General features: G+C 41.0%; 1 protein-coding gene across 2 annotated transcripts in view; it reads right to left on the reverse strand.

Moving 5' to 3' along the window:
* Positions 1–491: 491 nt before the first annotated feature.
* The window catches only part of LOC123976804 (sodium/potassium-transporting ATPase subunit alpha-1), a 53,712-nt gene continuing 32,420 nt past the window's right edge, over positions 492–21,783 (reverse strand). Inside the window, exons 2-24 of one of the 2 annotated variants that reach the window (XM_046059153.1) lie at positions 20,655–20,714; positions 17,068–17,178; positions 13,316–13,375; positions 11,207–11,308; positions 10,959–11,060; positions 10,746–10,859; positions 10,353–10,487; positions 9,692–9,809; positions 9,130–9,398; positions 8,722–9,030; positions 7,769–7,903; positions 7,271–7,463; positions 6,985–7,160; positions 6,581–6,717; positions 5,699–5,849; positions 5,410–5,578; positions 5,166–5,320; positions 4,872–4,995; positions 4,529–4,674; positions 4,271–4,401; positions 3,664–3,765; positions 2,195–2,286; positions 492–659 (exon numbers count right to left, since the gene is read on the reverse strand). In XM_046059153.1, coding sequence (XP_045915109.1) covers positions 631–659; positions 2,195–2,286; positions 3,664–3,765; positions 4,271–4,401; positions 4,529–4,674; positions 4,872–4,995; positions 5,166–5,320; positions 5,410–5,578; positions 5,699–5,849; positions 6,581–6,717; positions 6,985–7,160; positions 7,271–7,463; positions 7,769–7,903; positions 8,722–9,030; positions 9,130–9,398; positions 9,692–9,809; positions 10,353–10,487; positions 10,746–10,859; positions 10,959–11,060; positions 11,207–11,308; positions 13,316–13,375; positions 17,068–17,178; positions 20,655–20,714 — 3,120 coding nt within the window. In that variant the 3' untranslated portion in view covers positions 492–630. Of the gene's footprint in view, positions 660–2,194; positions 2,287–3,663; positions 3,766–4,270; positions 4,402–4,528; positions 4,675–4,871; positions 4,996–5,165; positions 5,321–5,409; positions 5,579–5,698; positions 5,850–6,580; positions 6,718–6,984; positions 7,161–7,270; positions 7,464–7,768; positions 7,904–8,721; positions 9,031–9,129; positions 9,399–9,691; positions 9,810–10,352; positions 10,488–10,745; positions 10,860–10,958; positions 11,061–11,206; positions 11,309–13,315; positions 13,376–17,067; positions 17,179–17,650; positions 17,807–20,654; positions 20,715–21,783 lie in introns of those variants that run through there. The other variant, XM_046059160.1, reaches the window with a different exon arrangement.

Below are 21,783 nucleotides of genomic sequence, written 5' to 3' on the forward strand. Positions count from 1 at the left end.
CAGATAACACTGATATGATTAGTAAATGATAAACCAGTTAACAGATAATTAACTGATTTCAATTCACCCAATCAATCAAATCTAGCAGTTAAATCTGATTAAATTTTCTGTTTTTGATATACTAGAAACATTTGGTGGATAGTGGAAGGGAGCTTTCAAAATAGGAGGTACTGGATGTGACCACTATGCTGTAGTTAAGACACTTCTTATAAAAAAACAAAAAACATCCAAAAACACCTAATTTGCTTTGTGAAGACAATTCTCTCTCTCTAATAGTTGTTTTATTTTAAATGCATGCTCCTGACCCCAGAACCGAAGTTACGGAACTGTTGAGGTGGATAATCCCACTGCATGGGTCACCGGACCTGACTCACTGCTACATACCTATTGAACCTTGAAACAACACACTGCATGAAGCTCCTGAAATGCTGTATTTATCCTTCCCATGTCAGAGAGAAGGGAAAGAAACAAACTCCCCAGCAGCCTTAATATACAATGGTACGGAAATATTTTATTGTGAATGACATATACATCAAGGTATTCTTAATTTATCCATGCTCTGTGTTTTCGGGGTCTTACTAACATGGCAGTAAATAACGATGAAACACTGACTGCTCCCTCTGTGGTGACTCAGTAGTATGTCTCTTGCTCCACCCAACCTAGAAACCAAAGGAGACAGAATTAGGGACATGGGTTTTGGGATATTTCGCCTCACATGTGGGGTTTAAAATTCTCCTCTTTCACAGACCAATCAGAATAAGGGATATAACAGGAAGGCTGACTTGGTGGATCTGAAAAGGCCGTGACCTTTAACTTTGCAGTCAGCCTGCAGGATGATATCATCCCTCATGTTTGCTGACAGTGATTCAAAGAAATATGACCTGATTAGGGAGTGCGGGCAAGACACATCCTGAATTTAGAGCCAACGCCACCATGGCTTTCTTGATGACAACATTAAGAGTTGAGTCCTGCAGGGGACATGGAGGTTGTGGAATTTTTTGTCATTTGCTCATGAGATGATGATATCATCCATATGACTAAAATGACCTGACAATGCAGCTCAAACAACATGAGGAACTGTGGTATCATTAGATGTACTCGCAATCAAACAAGATTGTGTTCGGAGTCAGTGTGACTCCAAGGTGTGGATGCTTGAATTATGTGATTTGGCATCTTCCCACTGAGCCCAAAGCTACATTTTATTTTTAGGTCTGAACCACTGAAATTCATGTGTTTCACAGAGGGATAAAAATCACTGGGCTGGAATCATGGTTTCCACTTTTGAGCAAAACTGTGAAACTTTATTCAGCCCAGGGTTAAAAATAATCTGGAGGACAGTTGTACACAGTGGAAAAACCTCATTTACTATGATTTTGTGAGAGTAACTAAATTAATCTTATTTTAACATTCATTTAAAATTCATTCAAAGTAGTTTGAAACTGTGACAGTTTAACTCGTCTTTTCTCTCTAATTGTAACACATTATTCACCACGGATGGGCAATGGGATGTTCACTGATCTGTGCTTTGGGGCTCAGCTGTAGCACACACACACACACACACACACACGCACAGACACAGCTGCATCAGAGCCAGCTCTGCATACAGGTTCTACCCAGCTCCGTGGGTGGAACGAGGCATTAACAATGGCAGGGTTGAGGGTTGAAATCCCGCTGGGCCCTGCCATCTGCCACGGTTCACTGGTCTGTGTGGAGACCCAGTTGCGGCTTGGGATAACAGACACATGCACACAGGGGCACATGCACAGCACACGCCAAACACACATATACACCCATGTTGTTCATTAACTTTCTAATACATTCACTAAAACACCTTCGTATTACAAATCAGTCTGTATATCATGACTGTCATTTCCACATCTGGACGGGGGGGGAATTTGGTGGAAACCACCTATTTGTTTTTTGCTAATAAAGTGGGTTTTTAAAAGGTTTTTTTAGAAGTAAGAGTAACTTATGAATAAGTCAAATGTAATTGTTCCATTTATCAAAAAAATTGCAGACTTTGGAGATTCATGGTTCTCTTTGGACCACAACTAAAAATGACACTTTTTTGTCTGATTCTGATTTGGCCAAAATGAGATTATCCTGTCCTCATTCACCTCCAAATACAGAGAATATCGAAATACAATAGCTTCAACTATCAAAAAGCAAAACGAAGAGTCAGTTAAGGTCTTACCGCCTGGGCTGCGTCTGAGGATATATTTTCGGACTTCGTCGTACAGGAATATGAGGAGGGAGTAGGGGAAGGCACAGAACCACCAAGATGGCCTAAAGGATGGACGGACAGAAAGAGAGTTTGAGTTACAACTGGAATGTGGCAAAATAAACACAAGGGCACTCTTCACAGGCTGTTGAAGAGGCTGAGTTAGTGAGTAATACCAGCATAGAGAGTTTTATGGCATTATGGCTTGTTGAAGGTTCCCTAAGAGCACATGAAAAGCTTTGGGGGTGAACATCAGGCTTTTGAGACCTAACTATTAGGATTCATTCAGAATCTTTGTGTAAGCAAAATGAAGCAGTAGTGTTAAATATAAGGACATCGATGTGTTAATCTCTTTGAGAGTCCTCTCTGCCAAACGCAAAAAAACTGTTATAAAACCCCATAATGCATTGCTCCAAATATTTGCACACAGACCATTACAAAAATACCAAAATGGACTTCTTAAAATGTCAATCGGGAGAGTACACATTATCTCTTCAAATGTCAAAAATATGTACAGTATGGTTTCAAATGCATTAACACTTTCAAACTATCTAAGAAGACCCACTTTTGTTTAATTAATTGATAATTTGCTGTCAATTTTCTGTAGATCTTCCTTTAGCAATAAATACCTTTCTATCTCATATCTGAATATAAACTGCAAGAGAGAACTTTAGAGGTAAAGGCAGAAATAAAAAAGAGAAAAAAAACACACACACAGAAAGCAGACAGGACAGAAATAGGGACAGGACAACAAAAACCGAGAGGAGAGACACAAGGGGCTCAGACAAGAAAGGAAGAGAAGCCAAGGTTAGTAAAACATCGGCAGTCACCCTTGGAGAATGGTGAGTGGGTGAGTGGGTGGATGTGGAGTTTGAGGAAGAAGAGAGAGAGACGCTGGGAACAGATAAAAAGTCGGCGAGGAAGAAAGGAGGAGCAGGAGCAGGGGAAGATGCAAAACAATAACGAGGAGAGCAAGATGGGGAGATTTCAGCTGCGTGTGAAACTCCTGCGCTAACGAGCTTAACGTGCCCACACTGCTTTCTATTTTTCTCTTTTGGGCAAAGAATCTCATTACTATAGCAGCTCTTCTGCTTCACTCTGCCTCTGAAGTGGAAATTACTGGTGACACTAATATATCCACCTTTTTTTAAACAAGATAATAAAGGTAAAACAGCACCGTCTTAAACTTCACAATCGCGGACTCCAAGAAAAACAATGTCAAAGCTCTGGCTGCACAGATTGACAAGAGGCCTCTGGGAAGTGTAGTGAATGTTGAATATTATTTTATGGATAACAATTACATTACAATTACTTTAATAGGGATAAACTTAATCCATATTGTGCTCATATAATAAAAGATTAGTGCAAAAAGTGTTTTAGTTCAGTTCAAAATCACAGTATGGGTGTATCCTTGTGTGTGTGTGTGTGTGTGTTTTACTCACTTGAGTGGGTACATTCTGAGGGCAACATCCATGCCCGGGCAATATGACAGAAATGCAGCCAGAGCTGTCTCCTCAAATAGACCAAAGATGAGGATATGGTTCCTGTGGAGGCAAAGAGTTAACACGGTTAGAACAATCAACTAATTTCTGCTACTTCTTAACATGACTTAACATGAAAGCACTCTACACTACACTGTACTGTTAGGATGACAACTCCTGAAGCAATAAAGACTCCCACAAGAAATATCTAGACCCCAATTCAGTCTTGGATGTTTTGACATTTGACTGACACTTGAGTGACTCCATTGTTGTCATCGTAGACAAACTGGTGGTATCCTGAATAAACCCAGACTATCACTGGGAAAGATCATTTGCCTTCTGCCCTGACCAGATCCTAACATAATTTTTGTAAAAATATTTGACCTTAACAGCTGTGGGTGTTTCACCGTAAAATAAAATGTTTAAACCTGTTTGAAGAAAAGAGAAGATATTAAACATGAAGCTCAGACTACAAAAGTTCCCTGCTTGAATTTATCATCTGAGAAAAAAAGTTTGTAAGTGACTGTTTGTACCTTAAAAGATCTTATATGTCTTTACATGTACATACTTCATGCCTTGCTGCACGATAGAGTTCTTCCTGGTCTTACAGATGATCAGATCGGCCCACTGGACGATGACGATGCTGGTGAAGAAAGCTGTGTGGCAGGTGAACTCTATGATCTTTCTGCGCTCGTATGTCTGGTGGAAAGTAAATGTAAAAAGATTAGCACATTTTCCAGTTCTATTCTTCACATTTTGGCTCAAGCATTACTGCTAATGACAGACCGTAGTATTCTTAAAAAAAAACAAAACTAGGATTACTGACCCACTGCTGTCCATAGCTGTCTTCCAGGTCATTTACATATTTGTCGTCCCACAGCACTCGGATCCCCAGCAGGTCCATGGGGAGGAAACCGTTTTCAGCCAGGATCACAAAGTATGTGAAGAACCCAGCTGTGGCCTGTATCATACCTAACAGAGAAGAAGAGCAGTGTGACATTTTAGACAAGGCATTGCCCAGATGGAAAAGATTTAAATAAAATTCCCCACAACAACCAACTCTCACAAATGTCAGTTTGAGAAGCCATTGTAATAAAATGAAAATTGTTAATGCTACAGTCCATAACCATATTAACTACATTTCATTCAGGTATCCTTAGCATTCTTACCAATTTGTCCATAGGCCATGCTGATGAGCCTCTCATTCACCAGTTTGTCTGTTTTGGGGTTTCTGGGCTGTCTCTTCATGATGTCGCTCTCAGCTTCTTCATAAGCCAGGGAGATGGCGGGGACCTGGGAGACAGCAAGTAAATTAAGAGGGTTAAAAAGTAAATTAGGTAAATTGTGCACCCATATTCACATAATGTAGCTTCCTCCTTTAATCTTGGTTGCACAGATATGACCTTACAATAATTTTCCTTTGATGACAAACGTGTATGGTGTCAAGAAATAAGGGCTCTCACCATGTCAGTTCCCAGGTCAATGCAGAGGATGGTGACGGTTCCCAGAGGCAGAGGGATGTTGGCGATGATGAAGAGGAGGAAGGGTGAGATCTCAGGGATGTTACTGGTCAGAGTGTAGGCAATGGACTTCTTCAAGTTGTCAAAGATCAGACGGCCTGACAAAGTCATTTAAAAATTAATCTTGTGAGGAAATAGGGATAATCGAGCAGTTAAAAAGACGCTTTTTGCACTCTGTAGGTCTTACCTTCTTCTACTCCAGTGACAATGGAGGCAAAGTTGTCATCAAGCAGGATCATGTCAGCAGCCTGCTTGGAGACGTCAGATCCAGCGATACCCATAGCAACGCCAATGTCAGCCTTCTTCAGAGCAGGAGAGTCGTTCACACCATCACCTGTCACAGCCACAATGGCTCCCTGCGAGAGACGGAAGACGTGTTAGGATGTCCACTTGGTCCAGGATTTTTGTCTTTTACAAAACAAAAATCCGACATTTCTGAAAGCTTGTGTCTGTGAACAATTCCCCATGATGCTGACCTGTCTCTGGCAACCTTCTACAATGATAAGTTTCTGCTGAGGGGAGGTTCTGGCAAAGACAATTTCAGTGTGGTGCTTCAGCACATCGTCAAGCTGCTCTGAAGTCATGTCTTTCAGCTCGCCACCGTGGACAACACAGGCCTTGGCATCCCTGGAGAGGAAATCACAGCAGCATTAGGACACCAGTTGTAATGCCACATCCTGTTTCCAAGGGGAAGACTGAGGATGGGGCTGTAATCAGGGCAATACAAAAAGAAAATCATGTGGAATGGACAAACTGGTAAAACAGGAAATTCTTTTTGAAAACAGCCTCGACATCTCTTACAGGAAAATCATGGCATCGACAGCAAAAAGTTAGATTTAGAATAAAGTGATCTACATCTTCAGGACCTGCTAAAACATCAAACCTTTACTACAGACATTGAATTATATATATTTTTAACATTTTATCAGTCCCATTGTACAGGATAGTGTAATCTTTTGCCTGTATATATGGAAGCCTGCATGAGGTTTCTGCCTAGGATCATTTTTAATGTCCATGTTTGGGGATTTTTACAGTGTGACTGTGATCTGAACACGGACTAAACTTGCAGATGAAGAAATAGTGAAGCTGCCATCTCAGAGACACATGTAGATTTATTTGTCTACAGTGAATTGTCATGATAAAAGCCTTTTTGGCTGAGTAGTTTGCAGGGCTTGTTAGCCAAAGCTGATTTAATTTTGCTCTATTAGTGCAAGCATTAGTAGAAGAGACATGTTTAGAAGGAAGACTTGAATTAACTAGTGCTGATGCTAGAAAATCATTTTAAGCATGGTGTTCAACCTGCAAGAATGTATATCCTCTTAATGTTTAGTGCCACAAGCTTTAGTAAGTGTACTCACCTGGGATTGACCTCTGAGACGGGTACATTGAGGCGGGCAGCAATGTCTTCGACTGTCTCGTTGCCTTCAGAGATGATACCCACACCCTTAGCGATAGCCTTGGCTGTGATGGGATGGTCACCTGTGACCATGATAACCTGTAGAGATAGTCAAGTATTTACAAAGAACATGATTGTTCTGAATTTCAGTTGCAAAGTACAATAACCCAAAAATGGGGAAGATATGAACTTTCATGATAAGTGAGTAAACCAATTCAACCAATTGCAGTGTTTTCAGGTTTTGAGGAATTTGGATGGTGAGACATTTATTTTAGCTAAGGGTGTATATTTATAATTGAGGTTTTGGTCCTGAACTGACACATATTTTAGATACAGACCTCACCTGAAAAGACTACAGTTATATACCTTGATTCCAGCGCTCCTGCATTTGCCCACGGCATCGGGCACAGCAGCACGAGGGGGGTCGATCATGGACATGAGGCCAATGAAGCACAGGTTCTCAGTAGGGAAGTTCACCTCTTCAGTGTCAAAAGCAAAGCCATCTTGGAACTGGTCATCAGGCAAGTTGAAATGGCAGAAACCTGAGTAAGACAGGAACAAAATGCTTGTCAGGAGTGCGCCGATTCCTTTTTTATCCACCAACTAATTAAAAACCACTAAGAATATTACTATAATTAAGGCTATGGTGTACCCAGCACTCTCTCTCCAAGTCCTCCCAGCTCAACATAGGCGTTCTGGAAAGCGTCTTTCATCTCGTCATCCAGAACCTGCTCTTTGCCCTGGATCATGATGGAGGAGCAGCGATCCAAAATCCTCTCTGGGGCTCCTTTCATCACCAGCAGGTGCTTGGACTCTCCAGGAGTTGTATTCTTGTGGATGGAGAGCTGTGGAACAAGAGGAAGCCTGGATTTTAAATACTTGTTTTGTAGTTGCGAGCAATAATTTGTGTCAAGAAACATAGGTCCTCATTTGTCAAAAACGGCTCTTGAAAGACATGCACAAATCTAACCACTAGAGGGCGTACATCAACATTTCTCTACGATAACACTACAAGTATTGTCTTACAATGTCGGTCGGGTTTGCCAAGTTTTTATGGATTGAGATGTACATTACCTCACCTGCAATATACTACGTAATGAACACAAATGTAGAAGCTGTAATGTTGTGGGAAGATTTGTGGATTCTTTACCTGGTATTTGTTGGTGGAGTTGAAGGGGATCTCAGCAATATTGGGGTATTTTTCTCTCATGCCGCTTACAGATCCGCAGCACAGCTCAATACACTTTAGCAAGGCAGCTTCTGAGGCGTCACCGGCTACATCTCTCTTTGGATTCAAGCAAAGGACAAAGAGTTGGATGAGTGGGTTTGTCCGAGATTGGTCCTTCTTTTTTAACAATACACATTTAAGTCAAATTAAGGATAATTTATACACATTTACTCTGGGTGGGGAGTCACATAAAAGACTTCTACAAGACACTGACAATGAGAAATCTATGTGAACTGAAAGACCAAATTCAAGAGTTGTTTTTGCTTCTTTATAAATCAGATGAATTAGGATCAGCTTCAAGTTCAATGATTTAAAAATATATTAGGTAGACAATTTTCCAGTGAAAAGCCTGGCATGCCTCATTTCATCCTGCTCCCAGTGTGTGGTTTGAGAAAGAAATACACTTGTCAGTACTCGTTAAGAAATAAATGAATAGGCCTGTCTAGCCACCTCTTGCTATAGCGGCAGCTATATATTTCTGAAAAGGCCTTTAATTATGTTGAGTGCTTTTTATAAAGATTTGTAGTGCAGTTGAGCTGGATTTGTATTTTCTGGGATCCAAAAAGTTTCTTGCCAAGTCATAATGCAGAGGCACCTCCCACACAGCCACTGGATCACAGCATTCATCTGGGTATAGTATCCAATTCAACAAAGTGTTTGAAGGAAGACAAATATTCCATGAGGTCATGAGGGTAAAATGTGCTTGTTTACAACCAGGGATGGTGTTACGCCAAAAGTCAATGTTACTGATATCTTTTTACACTCGAGAATTATTTTGACTCTTTTGTGATCAGAATGGGCGAATTACAGCAAAACGTTTAGTGTTGCTGACCAGAAGAGTTTAACAGATGACTCTGCATGCAAACACTTCTCACCTTCAGGATGGGAACATTGCTCTGCTCTGCCAGGAATACGGCGCGGTTGCACAGTCCGGCGATTCTGGCCAGAGCAGCCCAGGTGGCAGAGCTCCTGTCGAAGGAGGCCCCGCTCTGGTTCTCTGTGGTGTCGGCCTCGTGGATCTGGTTGTCGAACCACATGTGGGCCACGGTCATCCTGTTCTGGGTCAGGGTGCCGGTCTTGTCGGAGCAGATGGTGGAGGTGGAGCCCAGGGTCTCGACGGCTTCCAGGTTCTTCACCAGGCAGTTCTTCTTGGCCATACGCTTAGCAGTCAGAGTCAGACACACCTAGAGACAGACATTGAGCATTTTTACCTATCACATCATTCTATTGTGAGAGAATGAGACTCGGGCAGAAATGCTGGAACCTGGACAATCACAACTCACAGTGACAGTAGCCAGGAGACCTTCAGGCACATTGGCAACAATGATACCAATGAGGAAGATGACGGCCTCCAGCCACCCGTACCCAAGGATGAGCGAAAGGATGAAGAAGGACACACCCAGGAAGACGGCCACGCCGGTGATGATGTGGATGAAGTGCTCGATCTCGATGGCGATGGGAGTTTTGCCGCAATCCAGACTGGAAGCCAGGGTGGCAATACGACCCATGACGGTACGGTCTCCAGTGTTGATGACCACTCCTTTGGCAGTACCTGGAGAGAGCAAGAGACTGATTTGATGAGTTCACCTATCAAATTATTATTTAATTACACTCGCATTGTTGAAAAACACCATCACCAACATTTCAATATTAGATGTCTTCATCTTAAAATGTTTGGTAAATTCTCACTTTTCTTCAGCTTCTACTTAAACCAAATTATCTCCATAAAAGTTGCCCAGCGCATTTGAAAATTTTGAAGATTTAAGTTTAATCTCCTTCTTACTTGGACTTAAATTGAATCTAATTAAAACTGTAGACAAATGAATTTCTCTGTTTGTTCTCTACCTTCAACACAGTTAGTGGAGAAGAAAGCAATGTTCCTGGTTTCCAGAGGGTTGTCGTTGGAGAAGTCTGGAGTACGAGTCTGGGGCTCGGATTCTCCAGTCAGAGAGGAGTTGTCCACCTAACGGAGGAAAAGCAAAGCAAGAATGAAATATCAGAAGAAGACATCCAAAGAAGTGAAAATGACTTGATGTCTGCAGGACAATGTAAAAAATCCAAGACTTTCATTGGTGGTCTCTGACAAAAGCGGGAAAAGAAGTAAGGAAGAAGATGAGACATTTGCATCTAAATAAATTTAAACTAAGGAACAAACAAGACAAGTTTTGAGTCAGTCAAAAGAAAGCTTTTTTTTCAGAAAGTGATCAAGACGAAGCAAAATTATGCTAAATAAACCACATCTGTCAACATATTGTCATTCCCATCAGATGTTAAGCAACTTTATCTCTGACTTACCGACAGACTGATGATTTAATTTGTCTTAGTATCCACTCGAACAAGAAAACTTAAGTTGAACTTAAAAACTCTAATAATACGTAAACTACACACACATACATGTGTACAGCTCAAATAAAATCTAAATAAACAATTATTCAATATCTTAAGTGCTGTTTCAAACAAAGACTCCATAAGAATGTCTGTACAAACAAGCCTCTGAGGGACGGACCTTGCAGCCTTGAGCAGAGATGATTCTCAGATCAGCGGGGATCCTGTCTCCGCCTTTAACCTCCACCAAATCTCCGACCACCACCTCTTCAGCGTTGATGCTGCTCTTCTCACCGTCACGGATTACCAGGGCTTGCTAAGAGACCAAAGGAGAAATATATGTTTTTAGGACAATTTTTGAACAGATTTATACATGTCAAAAGGCATTACTCTGTCTGAACAGGTTTTGCTTTTATTCCCAGCAGCAAGAAACCAGAAGATAAATTGAAGTAATGGATGAAGTAATACTTGTTCAACATGTTCTATCATTAGTCAGCTTTTCAATTGTACTGTTTTCTGTTTAGGAAAACTGGGACACAGATATGAAGGTCCAAAAGTCAAGAAACAAACTCACCTGTGGGACCAGGTTCTTGAAGGAGTCCATGATCTTGGAGCTCTTGGCCTCTTGGTAGTAGGAGAAGCAACCAGTGATGATGACGACAGCGGAAAGCACAACACCCAGGTACAACTACAGGGAGAGGGAAAAGGCTGTGAGTCAGCTCATCTTTGGTGGTATTTATTTAATAGATAAAATTAACATATGATACATTGACAAAGACCTCCTTACGTTATCATTGGCTGGTTCATCTTCTGCTGCAGCCTGGATACTGTAAGCGAGGAAGCAGAGGATAGCGCCAATCCACAGCAGCATGGAGAAGCCACCAAACAGCTGGAATACATTAACATTCAAGTTTCAAGACTTTGCTGCTTAAAATTAGTGAATTTGCCTTTCTAGAATTTGAATATGCAAAATGTGTTTTGCATTGAAAATGTTGCACTCCCTTCTGGGAAGTTCAGCCCAGGGTTGATCTTTACCTGTTTACAGAACTTGACCCATTCAGGCGTTGTGGGAGGAGGCGTGAGGGCGTTTGGGCCATCCCGGGCCAGGATCTCCTTTGCTCTGAAGCCGGAAAGACCCTAAAAAGAGATAACGAAGAAAGAAGAAACTTTGCGTGTTAGCTAAAATACAGTTAGCCCACCAACAGCCTGGCAGATTGACAGAAAAACACAAACAGGATTAAGTAATGCATCATCTCGCCTGAAGTACCTGTGTGGTTATGTCTGTGTCAACTAAGAAAAACCTGTGTGTCCAGTTTTTGCCCTGCTACTCTACAGCTTTGTCTTTGTTCATTTACAGGAGGGAAACACTCTGAAGGACAAGTTAGAGCGACATGTTCCCTGCTGAACTCTTTATACTGCTACGCTACTACATTGCTATTACCTCAGGAGTTGGTGGATTAAATTTGGCTGAAACAAAAACAAAAGCAACCACATCCACAGGAATAAAGATCTCACTAATCATACAATTACTGATTGTCATGATTCTGTGTAATTAGACTTTAAGCTTGAGGTAAATCCCAGGTGTGATATGGAAAGAGTGATTACAGCACGAGGGAAGATCTGTTGTATCTCTATTATCAACGAATGGTGGGTAGTTCAACAAGGTGACGGTCATATTTTCTTACAGCGTCAAAAAATAGAAGAGAGTAGAAGAATTAAGAGTGTAACTGAAGGTCTCTTTGGAGGGGTACCAGGAGTGAAAAGCAGCATTTTTTCCCTTGTGGTTAGGGTCAATAAGGCCAGTGTTCCTGCGTGAATGAAGTCTTTGTTTTGGGGCAAATTCAGACAGATCAGATTTCTACAGATAAGCAGCATCAGTCAAGCATTTGGCCACCGTAGGGGTGTACTGGGATTCTGTGTGAGTGTCCTCAGCTCGATGAAGAATGAAACATGAAAAGCACATTTTGTGAGTTTCCCCTTTTATGTACAATGTGACATCTATTGACACGTTCAGGATCAGTTCACACAAATCACAGCAATTTCTTTCCTACCTCTAGTGGTATTTGGCCATGCTCATAGTTTTTATTCTATTTGTGTACATCTCTGAGATTTCTGCAAACACCCCAACACAATGTAGGTGAATAAAATTCCTTTTGTGCTGCATTGAAAAGTTAAACAGCAACATTTGTTTCTAAGACACAATGCAGTTACACAGTTACTCTGGGTAATCCGCAGACTTACCTATGGACATTTATTGGAACTACTTTCTACTGAAGAAATAGTACCTAGGTAAACCATGGACTATCCAGAGCAGTGGGTTGACCCCACCATGGGATCCTAAAACAAATCTGGGGGGTTCACATCGTGATTTAAAGTATGTGAAATAAAAAAATCTACATTTCTGTTAGAGTTTGTGGACGAATAAAACCAAAACTTTCTGAATAGCCAGACACCACTGGAGGTTTAATTTTATTACTAATTTGGTTGAACCCACCCCTTAATAATAATTTTATCAACTTGTGATAAACCGTGTTCCTGCTCGGCACCCTCTGCTGCAACGACTATTGTTACTAGTCCTATTATTATTATTGTTATTATAATCATTAACATTACGATTGTTATCATTAACACTACTATAAATATCTGTACCATTTTTCATTTAGTCTATAGCAACATCACCTTTACTGTCTGTACCTCTGTGTGTGTAAATTGTGTAGGCTGCCTCCCTCCCCTCTCTCTCCTTCCATCCCTCTCTTTTTCTCTCTGTTCCTCTCCTGCCCTCTCTCTCTCTCTCCTTCACCCCAACCGGTCGAGGCAGATGGCCGCCCACCCTGAGCCATGGTTCTGCTCAAGGTTTCTGCCTCTTAAAAGGAAGTTTTTCCTTGCCTCTGTCGCCTAGTGCTTGCTCTTGGTGGGAACTGTTGGGCTTCTGTAAATAGCATCATAGAGTATGGTCTAGACCTGCTCTTTTATGAAAAGTGCTGTGAGATAACTGTTGTTGTGATTTGGCGCTATATAAATAAAATTGAATTGAATTGAATTGAGTGAGAATATGCTGCAAAATTGTCTGCATCTGCACTACTTTGCATTACTCTAACATTAGAATGGTGGATAAATAACTCATCAGTCTGAGAAAGTGCTCACCCTGTTTAGGTCGGTTCCATATTTTCTGTGAAGTTCATCCATGGTTAGCTTGTGGTCATCCTAAGAGAGACACAGACAGAAAGAGATTGAGAGACATTGTGTAAAACAAGTCTGTCATTTTAAAACCGCAGATATTACCTCCTTTGAGGATTAAAAAATGTCCTGTCATGGCCTCCAGAGGTACAGGGGGAACATAAAGATGACATGGCGAAAACCGACCATCTGATCAGGATTATGGATGCATGCCCGTCCATACAGTGTGATTTTAAGATTAGTCAAAGCAGACATTCGAGTAAAACTGCTGAGTTTGCTGGTGATTGAAAACTTGCAGCCAAGACCTGGCTAAGCCGCCATGAGCTCAGTTATGTATGGGCTCACCCAAACAGTCCTTCCAGCCGAATCAGTGCTACCCAACTGATGTACTGATGCTTGCACACAGGAGTACTGCTGACATTTTGGTGGAGTTTACCCAGGAGTGGAGCCCACTCTTTCACACTCACAGCTGAACCCAACACCAGTGCCATCAAAATTCATTTGGTGGATGAAATGATTAGCTGAAGTGTTGTTTTCAGGTGTATTTTGATCATAGTGGCTAATACTTTTAAAAAAGGTTTCATCCAGTAGCATCTCTTCATTTTTAAATGAAAGTGGAAGGGGGGGTTGGGGGGGTGGAAATAAAAGTGAATCTGCAAAAGAACAACCAGAGACGCTGCCACATTCATGCGCCTACACTGTGTTTTTTGAAATAACGCCTACAGTGAGTGAATGAATAGAGATTTCCAATGTAATTTGGAGGATCTGCCACAATATCTGACTCCCACTTTTCATTTTTGTTTAATACTGCGAAACATCAAAGTATTGTAATCTTTATACAAAATACAAGAGGGTGAAATAGTCCAAGTAAAGACGCCCACGCTGGTTTCTGTGGTGGTTTAATGACCTCACACATGTGAGGAATTCTGGTCCTCACTTTTCCTTTAAATAAAAAGCTCTACAGCTTGCTACACCTTGACTAAATGCAATGACCCAACTATTATTTAAATGGAAAGTGTGTCACGTCTCTGCTTGTATTCATTATTATTACATGGAGTACAAGGAAAAATATCTGAGACGACAATTTTGCCTTTGGCCCGTTTTATGAATAACATGGTTATTTGTTTAAATCATGCACACCCGTTTTAATGATCTGTAGTAAAAGCCTTAAATGGCCTATAATAGTGCAGCTTTGTTCTCAGCTGTTTGTCCATAGTGAATGAATGAATAATTAAGGGAATTAATTAAGAAACAAATGAAAAATGCATCAGTTCACACCACTCAGTGACAGTGTCCCAAGATATTATGTAAGTTTACTTTGACCTTTTAAAGTTGAATGTTTCAAATCATCCACTTCTTGATAGTAAGCACTGTATAAAATTAGACACTTGCGTAATGGTAATTTGATGGCTGAAAATGTGAAGTCCTAAGCTGTTAATGGATGAAGTGAGTCCCTTTACATCTATGTGCACTCTTTACAGACAGTGGAGAAAATGGGTGTAATTGCACGGTTCTGCCTGGCCTGCCATCGTTTTGCATTATAATAAGCAAGTCAAGTGTTCAAACGTGCCATGCATAATGATTTATCACATGCTGTTAGTCTGCAGTTCTTTTGAAGCCTGTAGAGGAAATTTCTTCCCTAGCTTTGATACTGCGGCTCATAAACACACACATTTGGATAAAGTTTGGATGGCCAAACACACATTCCAGGCCTACTTTGAGAAATGTCTTACAGAACCCACTGATTTTGAACTCGGCCAAATTGAACACGAGTCTATATTTAGCATATTCTGATGGACCAAATCACTGTACGCTTTATGTTGCTATGGGAATAGTGTCCATTGTCTTTAGTTGGACTTTGACGCCTTAATAACATGATGGTGCAATAATCATTAACATGGCAGCTTCATGGGCTCCATAGAGACTCACTCACAATCTTACTACTGTTTTACTACTGCCCAATATGCTATTATTTTTTAACCATAGTTCAAATCTGAAACCTGAGGATTATCAATACATGACACTGTTGCCCTTTCTGTGTGAAACTTTTTTGGAAATGAAAGCCTTTCTGAAGACACAACACACTCTTAGCAGAAAGACACATTAAAGACAGTGCCAGCTGTTAATTGCAGTAAATGATATGCTGAGTTGGGGAGGTTATGGCAGACTGGTGGTACGGTTGCCATGGCATTGAGATGTCCTTCAGCAGCAGCAGGACTTTGAGATCTAGTTAAGACGTACAGAGGACAATAATCATTAATATTTCACCTAGATGGGAGTTTTATTACCCAATAACCTGCAGTGCTCTTTGACCTGGTGGGTGACATTGGGTAGGGATTCCAGAAAAATATGCAATAATTAAATGGATTAATTATAAAACTGGCGACAAGCCATGAAATCCATATTATCTTGCTGTTTTGAAAAGTTACTTTAGAAACAAACAGCATATCTGCTACAAGCTAACAGCATCAATCTACACCATTAATTGATGACCTTGTGAAAGTCAAAGACCAGTTTAAATCTATAAGGCATCATGTATCAAAAAACAGAAAATGTAAATCATAATTATATTATCAAATCATTAGCAGGCCATTTTAACATGTCAGGTTCACTAATGTCTACTTAGTGCTTTGTGAGTGAAAGCTGAATCTGCCTCCTTGTGAACTGACCTTGTGAAGGACACGTTTGTTCAGAGGGTAAAAGGCACTTTGTCTTTTAACAAGCTGTTTTAAGGGTAGCTCATGAACAAAGTGAGAACAACTGTGGCAAACTTCAAAGAATTTACAGATTAAACCTTAATACCTTTAACAGATCTACTTCTGCTTTATAAAATGCCACCATCATACATTTAAAAATGCTGTCTCATATCATTCATGAGCCCTTTACATTGACTTGGGAATGAACTTAATGCAAGAGTGCCTCACTGACCTTGGGAAACGACCTCAGCCAGCTACAGCTTCAGATTGAGAGGAAAAGGCTGACACCAGTGGAAATTGGGCCACACAGGATACGTTAAATGCACCTAAACCTCAATGCATGCAACTTTACAACTCTGCAAATGCCTATGCATCAAAAGTAGCTGAGTAAAGTGGTGAAAATTTTGTATCTGATTGTGGCCAGAGATAAATGAACAAAAGGAAGTAAAATGCAGAAAAATACATGTTTAGCAGCTGCGGTAAGGAACAGTTCATGTGTTTTGAGAAACTGAAGATAATAATGACAATAGAGCCTCCCAACCAACACTTCAGCGCTGAAACCCAATCTAGATAAGCATGACATAGAAGTTAAGTATAGCTGTGAAATCCTTAATAACACGTGACAGTACACGCAGCAGTGTAAGTAGCAATCTTTATGAAATACGAAGCAGACAGCTACATCTCATGTGACTAGCCGTGAGGTTTGTCTCAGCCATGGCTGTGCTCATTGCTGTGACCAATGGTAGTGACCTACAGTAGACCAACAGTATTAACATGGCTGTCAAAGACTGTCATTAAGTATGAGAAAAGCGATGTGTGTGGGAGAACATGGTTGTAAAGTTCAAGAAGTTCATTCTATTTAACGCCTGTTCTTTTCGGTTTTAATTAAGGTGAATTTTGCAATTTACAAACACTTTTACCAAGTGATTAACAAAGTCACTTTTGTGTTCACATAGTGAAATCGCCCCAATCATGTGCTAAAGATAATTACAGATTGGTTGGACTTTTTGTTTGTGTACTCACCAGGTCAACTTCTTTCTTCAGCTCATCCATGTCCTTCTTAGCTTTACCTTTCTTGCCTTTCTTCTCATGGCTATCTGCGGTTGCTGCCGGTTTGTACTCATCTTTCCCTCTCTGGATGAAAGAAAGTGAGACAAAATTAGCTTCTGCACAAGATTGAGTACATGCAGGAAGATTGCTCTGAAGCTTCCTCTTTTGTGTCACGAGTAAGAAAGCAGCAAGAAAGCTGTGTCAACTTCGCTGTTCAAACATGCTGTAAAACTTGTGTTAATCATTATTAGAAGGATTGTGAGTTACTCCTGTAAAAATCTCTACTTTGAAAAGTCTGAAGAGCTCTAAACTGTAAAAAAAAAAAAAAAGAAAAAAAAAAAAACACACACAAAAAATATACGCTCACACAACAGATTTCGAAACCAAGATACTTCAAAGTACTTCAGGCATTCTACAACTGTCAAGCTTAACCAATAACTTGTGAACGTAACTTGGTCTGAGCTCAAAACTGAAGAACATAACTACCTAATCTTAACCTAAATCTGAAGACTCTTAGAAACCAGGCCAAAACATGTGACAAAGTTCCAGTACTTACTCCCAGCCCCATGTTTGCAATGCAAGTCTGAGAACAGTCAATCCAATTGTCTTTTTAAATTACAGCTTTCCTACTCCGCCTCTCTCTCACTCTCTCTCTCTCTCTCATACACTCTCGCTCTCTCAACCCTGTTTCCTCCTGTCTTCCGCACTCCCCAGAGCAGAGAAGATACATTGCTTGACGTTAGCATGCCTTTATACCCACAACTGGCTCACCTGCCCTGCTGAGAGGAGGAGCTTGGGGGGAGGGGAGATGGAGAGGGGTGAAACTAGACAGGTGAGTAGTAGTGTTGGGGAGGGAAGCGTGGGTGGTTACCGGGGGAGGGAGCCATACAGTGAGGAGTACGGGAGAAAGGGGAGGGGTAAATCTTGCTCAACTTCCCTGTTTTGTTCTTACTGCTTCCCTTCTCCATCTTTCACTCTTTAATCATTTACTGTCTTTCCTCAATACGTTCCTCCTTCCACACAGGGTTTAAGTTTTGACCTTTACTTGCAACAGGTTTGGACGGCCAAACACCCCACGCCCTTCAGCTCCGGAGTAACCCAAGTCAATCCCTGCGCTCTCTGTGTGCTCAGTTTACAGTAAAAACAGGGATGAATGGGGGGGGGGGTAAAGACAAGATAGTAGACAGTACTGAAATAAGACACAGAGATAAAAGCAGAGCTAGAAAGGTGAAAGTCCTGTTCTACAGGAGACTGATTGCCCTAAGCTGAACGAGGTATTTCAATAAAAGACTGAAAGAGAAAAGGGCTTGGCCGGTATATATGCTTTCACATAATCATACTTTCCTGACATTTCGTCAACAAAAAAAAACATGTATGCCATTAGCCTACAATGCAGTAGCCTACAATTACAATTAGCCAACTTAGACAAGATTGTCTGTGGGCGGAGTGAGTGTGTGGTTGGGCGAGAGACAGTGAGCGGCAGAGATTGATGGTGAATGCATTGGAAAAGGTGAGTAGTGAAGATTAGCAGTACGTGTTCAGTGTAGTCGACAGCTAAAGGCCCCGTGTGTTTGTTATTTCCTAACTGCTGCCAAGGAGAAGGAGGTTCTCGCGTTGAAGAGGATGTGTGGCAGTTTTACGCCGCGGCGCCTGCCTCCTTTGAGGGCGTACACTACAATACATCACCTCAACACAGCATCTCTGTATCAGTTTAACAGAAAGAGCAGCGTCTGCATTTATGCCGATATTCAAAGTCACACCGTCGGGATTTCCAAATACCATGCTATATCGCACCTTGATACCACCCAAGCTGATTAAAACTGACTAACATTTTTTTCGCCATGAGGGCTTGGGAGAAAGAGGCTGGACAAAACTGTTTCTCATAGCAAAGATAACAAGTGGAATGCAAAGGGAGGAATCCACTGTGCCTTTAGCTTTCCCTCTCTATCTGAGGTCAACGTGCCCTGAAAAAAAACGACCTTGTAATTGATTCTGAAGTCCTTCCACCTGAGGAGAAGTCAAAAGACCAGGGCTGTAATTTCTTTCACAATGCTAAACCATTGTGTTTTGCATAGATTCACATTGCTGCAACACTTAGTAAGCTCAAAAATGTCCTTGGCCTACTGCCTGCTGCTCCCATACAGTGGCAAAAGGATTAATATATGTTAATCATCCTGAGAAAAACACAAAAATCCCATTTAAGACCCAGTCCTCTAAGTGTTCAGGTGAGATTTAGGTTTTCTGTCTAAACTTGGGCAAAGATCAGCTGCAACTAACCCAGCACATGGATACAACTATGTATTTAACTGGCCTAGCTGATACACTAACAGGAACCAAAAGGTTTGTGGCTACAAGGGTAAGCCCCACCTCATTGTTCTTGTGGTTAGCAGAAATCTAAAGCAAAGCCATAAAGTTGAAGTGAGAGGGTTTTAAATGAATGATTGAGCCACCTAATGACCCTGAAATACACCGTGTCCTTGAACAGACAAAGTGATTTCGCAACTGGTCATCAGGCTGGTAAAGAAAAGCTAGATGGCAAAAATTATGTATGCTTGTGCAGGAGATGCACTGTAAAAAACCTTTCTGGCCCAGCTTTCTGAGTCTCACTTAAGTCACAATGTCAACACAGATCTATGGCGGCCCCCTTAGCTGCACCAAAGGACACTCATGACCCTGAAGTCTCTACAAAACCAAGAAGTGCTCTTCCTGTTCATTGTAACTCGCAGAGAGGAGGAGGGATTGCCCTCATCGCTTGGCTCGTTGTTGGGGGTTGTTGGATGTGTTTGTAGTAAACGTCCGACTGTTTATAGTCATTAGACTATGGGAGGAGGGGGATGTTATAATACAAAGTTGAGGGGAAGGGAGAGAAAGAAGGAGGGGGAGATTGTAAAATGGCAGGGAAGGACGAAAATAGGAATTCTGAGAAAAGAGGAAAGTGGAAATGAAAGGGAGGAGGAAAAAATTAAACGGGCAAAAGACGGACAACAGTATGAGAGGCAGGTATTGTTCTTATTTTTGTACAATGAAAGTAGCTCACTGTGTTGCTGCTTTGGTAGTACAGAGGTCTATAGAACCTGCCATGGCAGTGGAGCCTGCAATGTATTGAATTCAGTTTGTTCCAATTCTATCTACAAGGATGAAATAGATCCACAAGAAAGAGGACGGTGATGTAAGAGATAGAGAAAGGTTGAGAAAACCCTTTCGGGGACAGTTCAACCCAAAATAAAATAAAGCTCATTTTCCTTCTTACCCACAGTGCTGCATATCCACAGAGATAATGACTACATCTCACCACAATACAACATAACCCAATGGAAACAGGCTTGTGGTGCATTTACTCATGATAATCCCTTGAAATTCATTGAGATGTTAACAACATGTGCTTCACAGCACATCATGTCAACAGCTGTAGATGTGTGTGGGCATACTTTCTGTTCTATGAAGCTATTACTGGAGCAAAACAACTGTGACAGTGGAATTTGTAATTGTAGATAACAGTTACACGCATGTGTATCAGTAAAATTGAATTCATGGTTAAAAATGCTCTATGAGTTGCAAACCTGTTGAATTTGTTTCTCAATGTCTTGCATCACCGTCCTCTTTCTCCTGGAATTCCATCCCTGTTAACAGAACTGGATTTAATTAGTATACAGTACCTGCCTCTTTAGCTTCACAATGACATATGACCACACCTCCTATTCAAACACATTTGAACACACACACACACACACACACACACACAGAATTTCTGTTTGCACTTTCATTTGCTCGATTTGTACTTGAGTATGTAAGTCTTTGGGAAAACGACCTCCCACGCTGCAGTGATGGTACTGCTGCATCAATAAAACCAATACTGCAAACCATGATTGAGCCTAAGTGGCTCCTTCTGAGTTTTTATGTGGCTGATGGGGGTTTCAGCTCCATAATTAATGCAGTATAAGTTCTTGTTTAACCCCAAACAATGCTCTGCCATACATAAACAGCAGGAAAACATAAAAATCAGCCTTTGTAATGCCACTGTAGTAGCAAGTACAATGAGTAATATTATTAGTGGAAACATATTAGTAGCAAGTGACGTAGGATAACTACAATTTAATACCCATTTTTGTACTAGATTTAACACTATTAGTGTATGTAGTAAGAAGAGCTGTTTTATGTCTTCTTTATGCACTCCATACCTAATGTTTTGTGTCCTCTACAATCGAAGATAAGTTAAAGGTTCAGTTCAATTAGAAAAAGACTTCCTGACTTACCTCTAGTTGTATATAGCGACACAGATATCTAATATCTGTCCAGTCACCTCTATTGTAAGTGGGAAGGAGGGAGAAATCTCAAAGGCTCTCTCAGTTTCCCATTTATTATACTTATTCTGGGTGCAGGAGTCTGAACTACATTTAAATATTCCTTTGGATAGTCCAAAAGTGTAAATACATACATACATAGTAAATGTTTCACACTGCTGCAGGATGCCCTTGTAGTACTCAAACTGTTCTGAACTTTGCACCAAGTGTGACAAAGAGGCATTTTAAAATGTTTAATAATCAAACCTAAAATGACTGTTAGTCCGGCACTGATTGACACAGAAAAGAGAAGAGAGTCAGACACACAGAAGGGGAGGAGGGGAAATGCAGCTGGAGACAGTCAGCATCTATCCAAATAGATAAATGGTTATTCCAACACCACTACCTG

This window comes from Micropterus dolomieu, linkage group LG01, assembly GCF_021292245.1.
Source record: "Micropterus dolomieu isolate WLL.071019.BEF.003 ecotype Adirondacks linkage group LG01, ASM2129224v1, whole genome shotgun sequence".
NCBI classification, from domain to species: Eukaryota; Metazoa; Chordata; class Actinopteri; order Centrarchiformes; family Centrarchidae; genus Micropterus; species Micropterus dolomieu.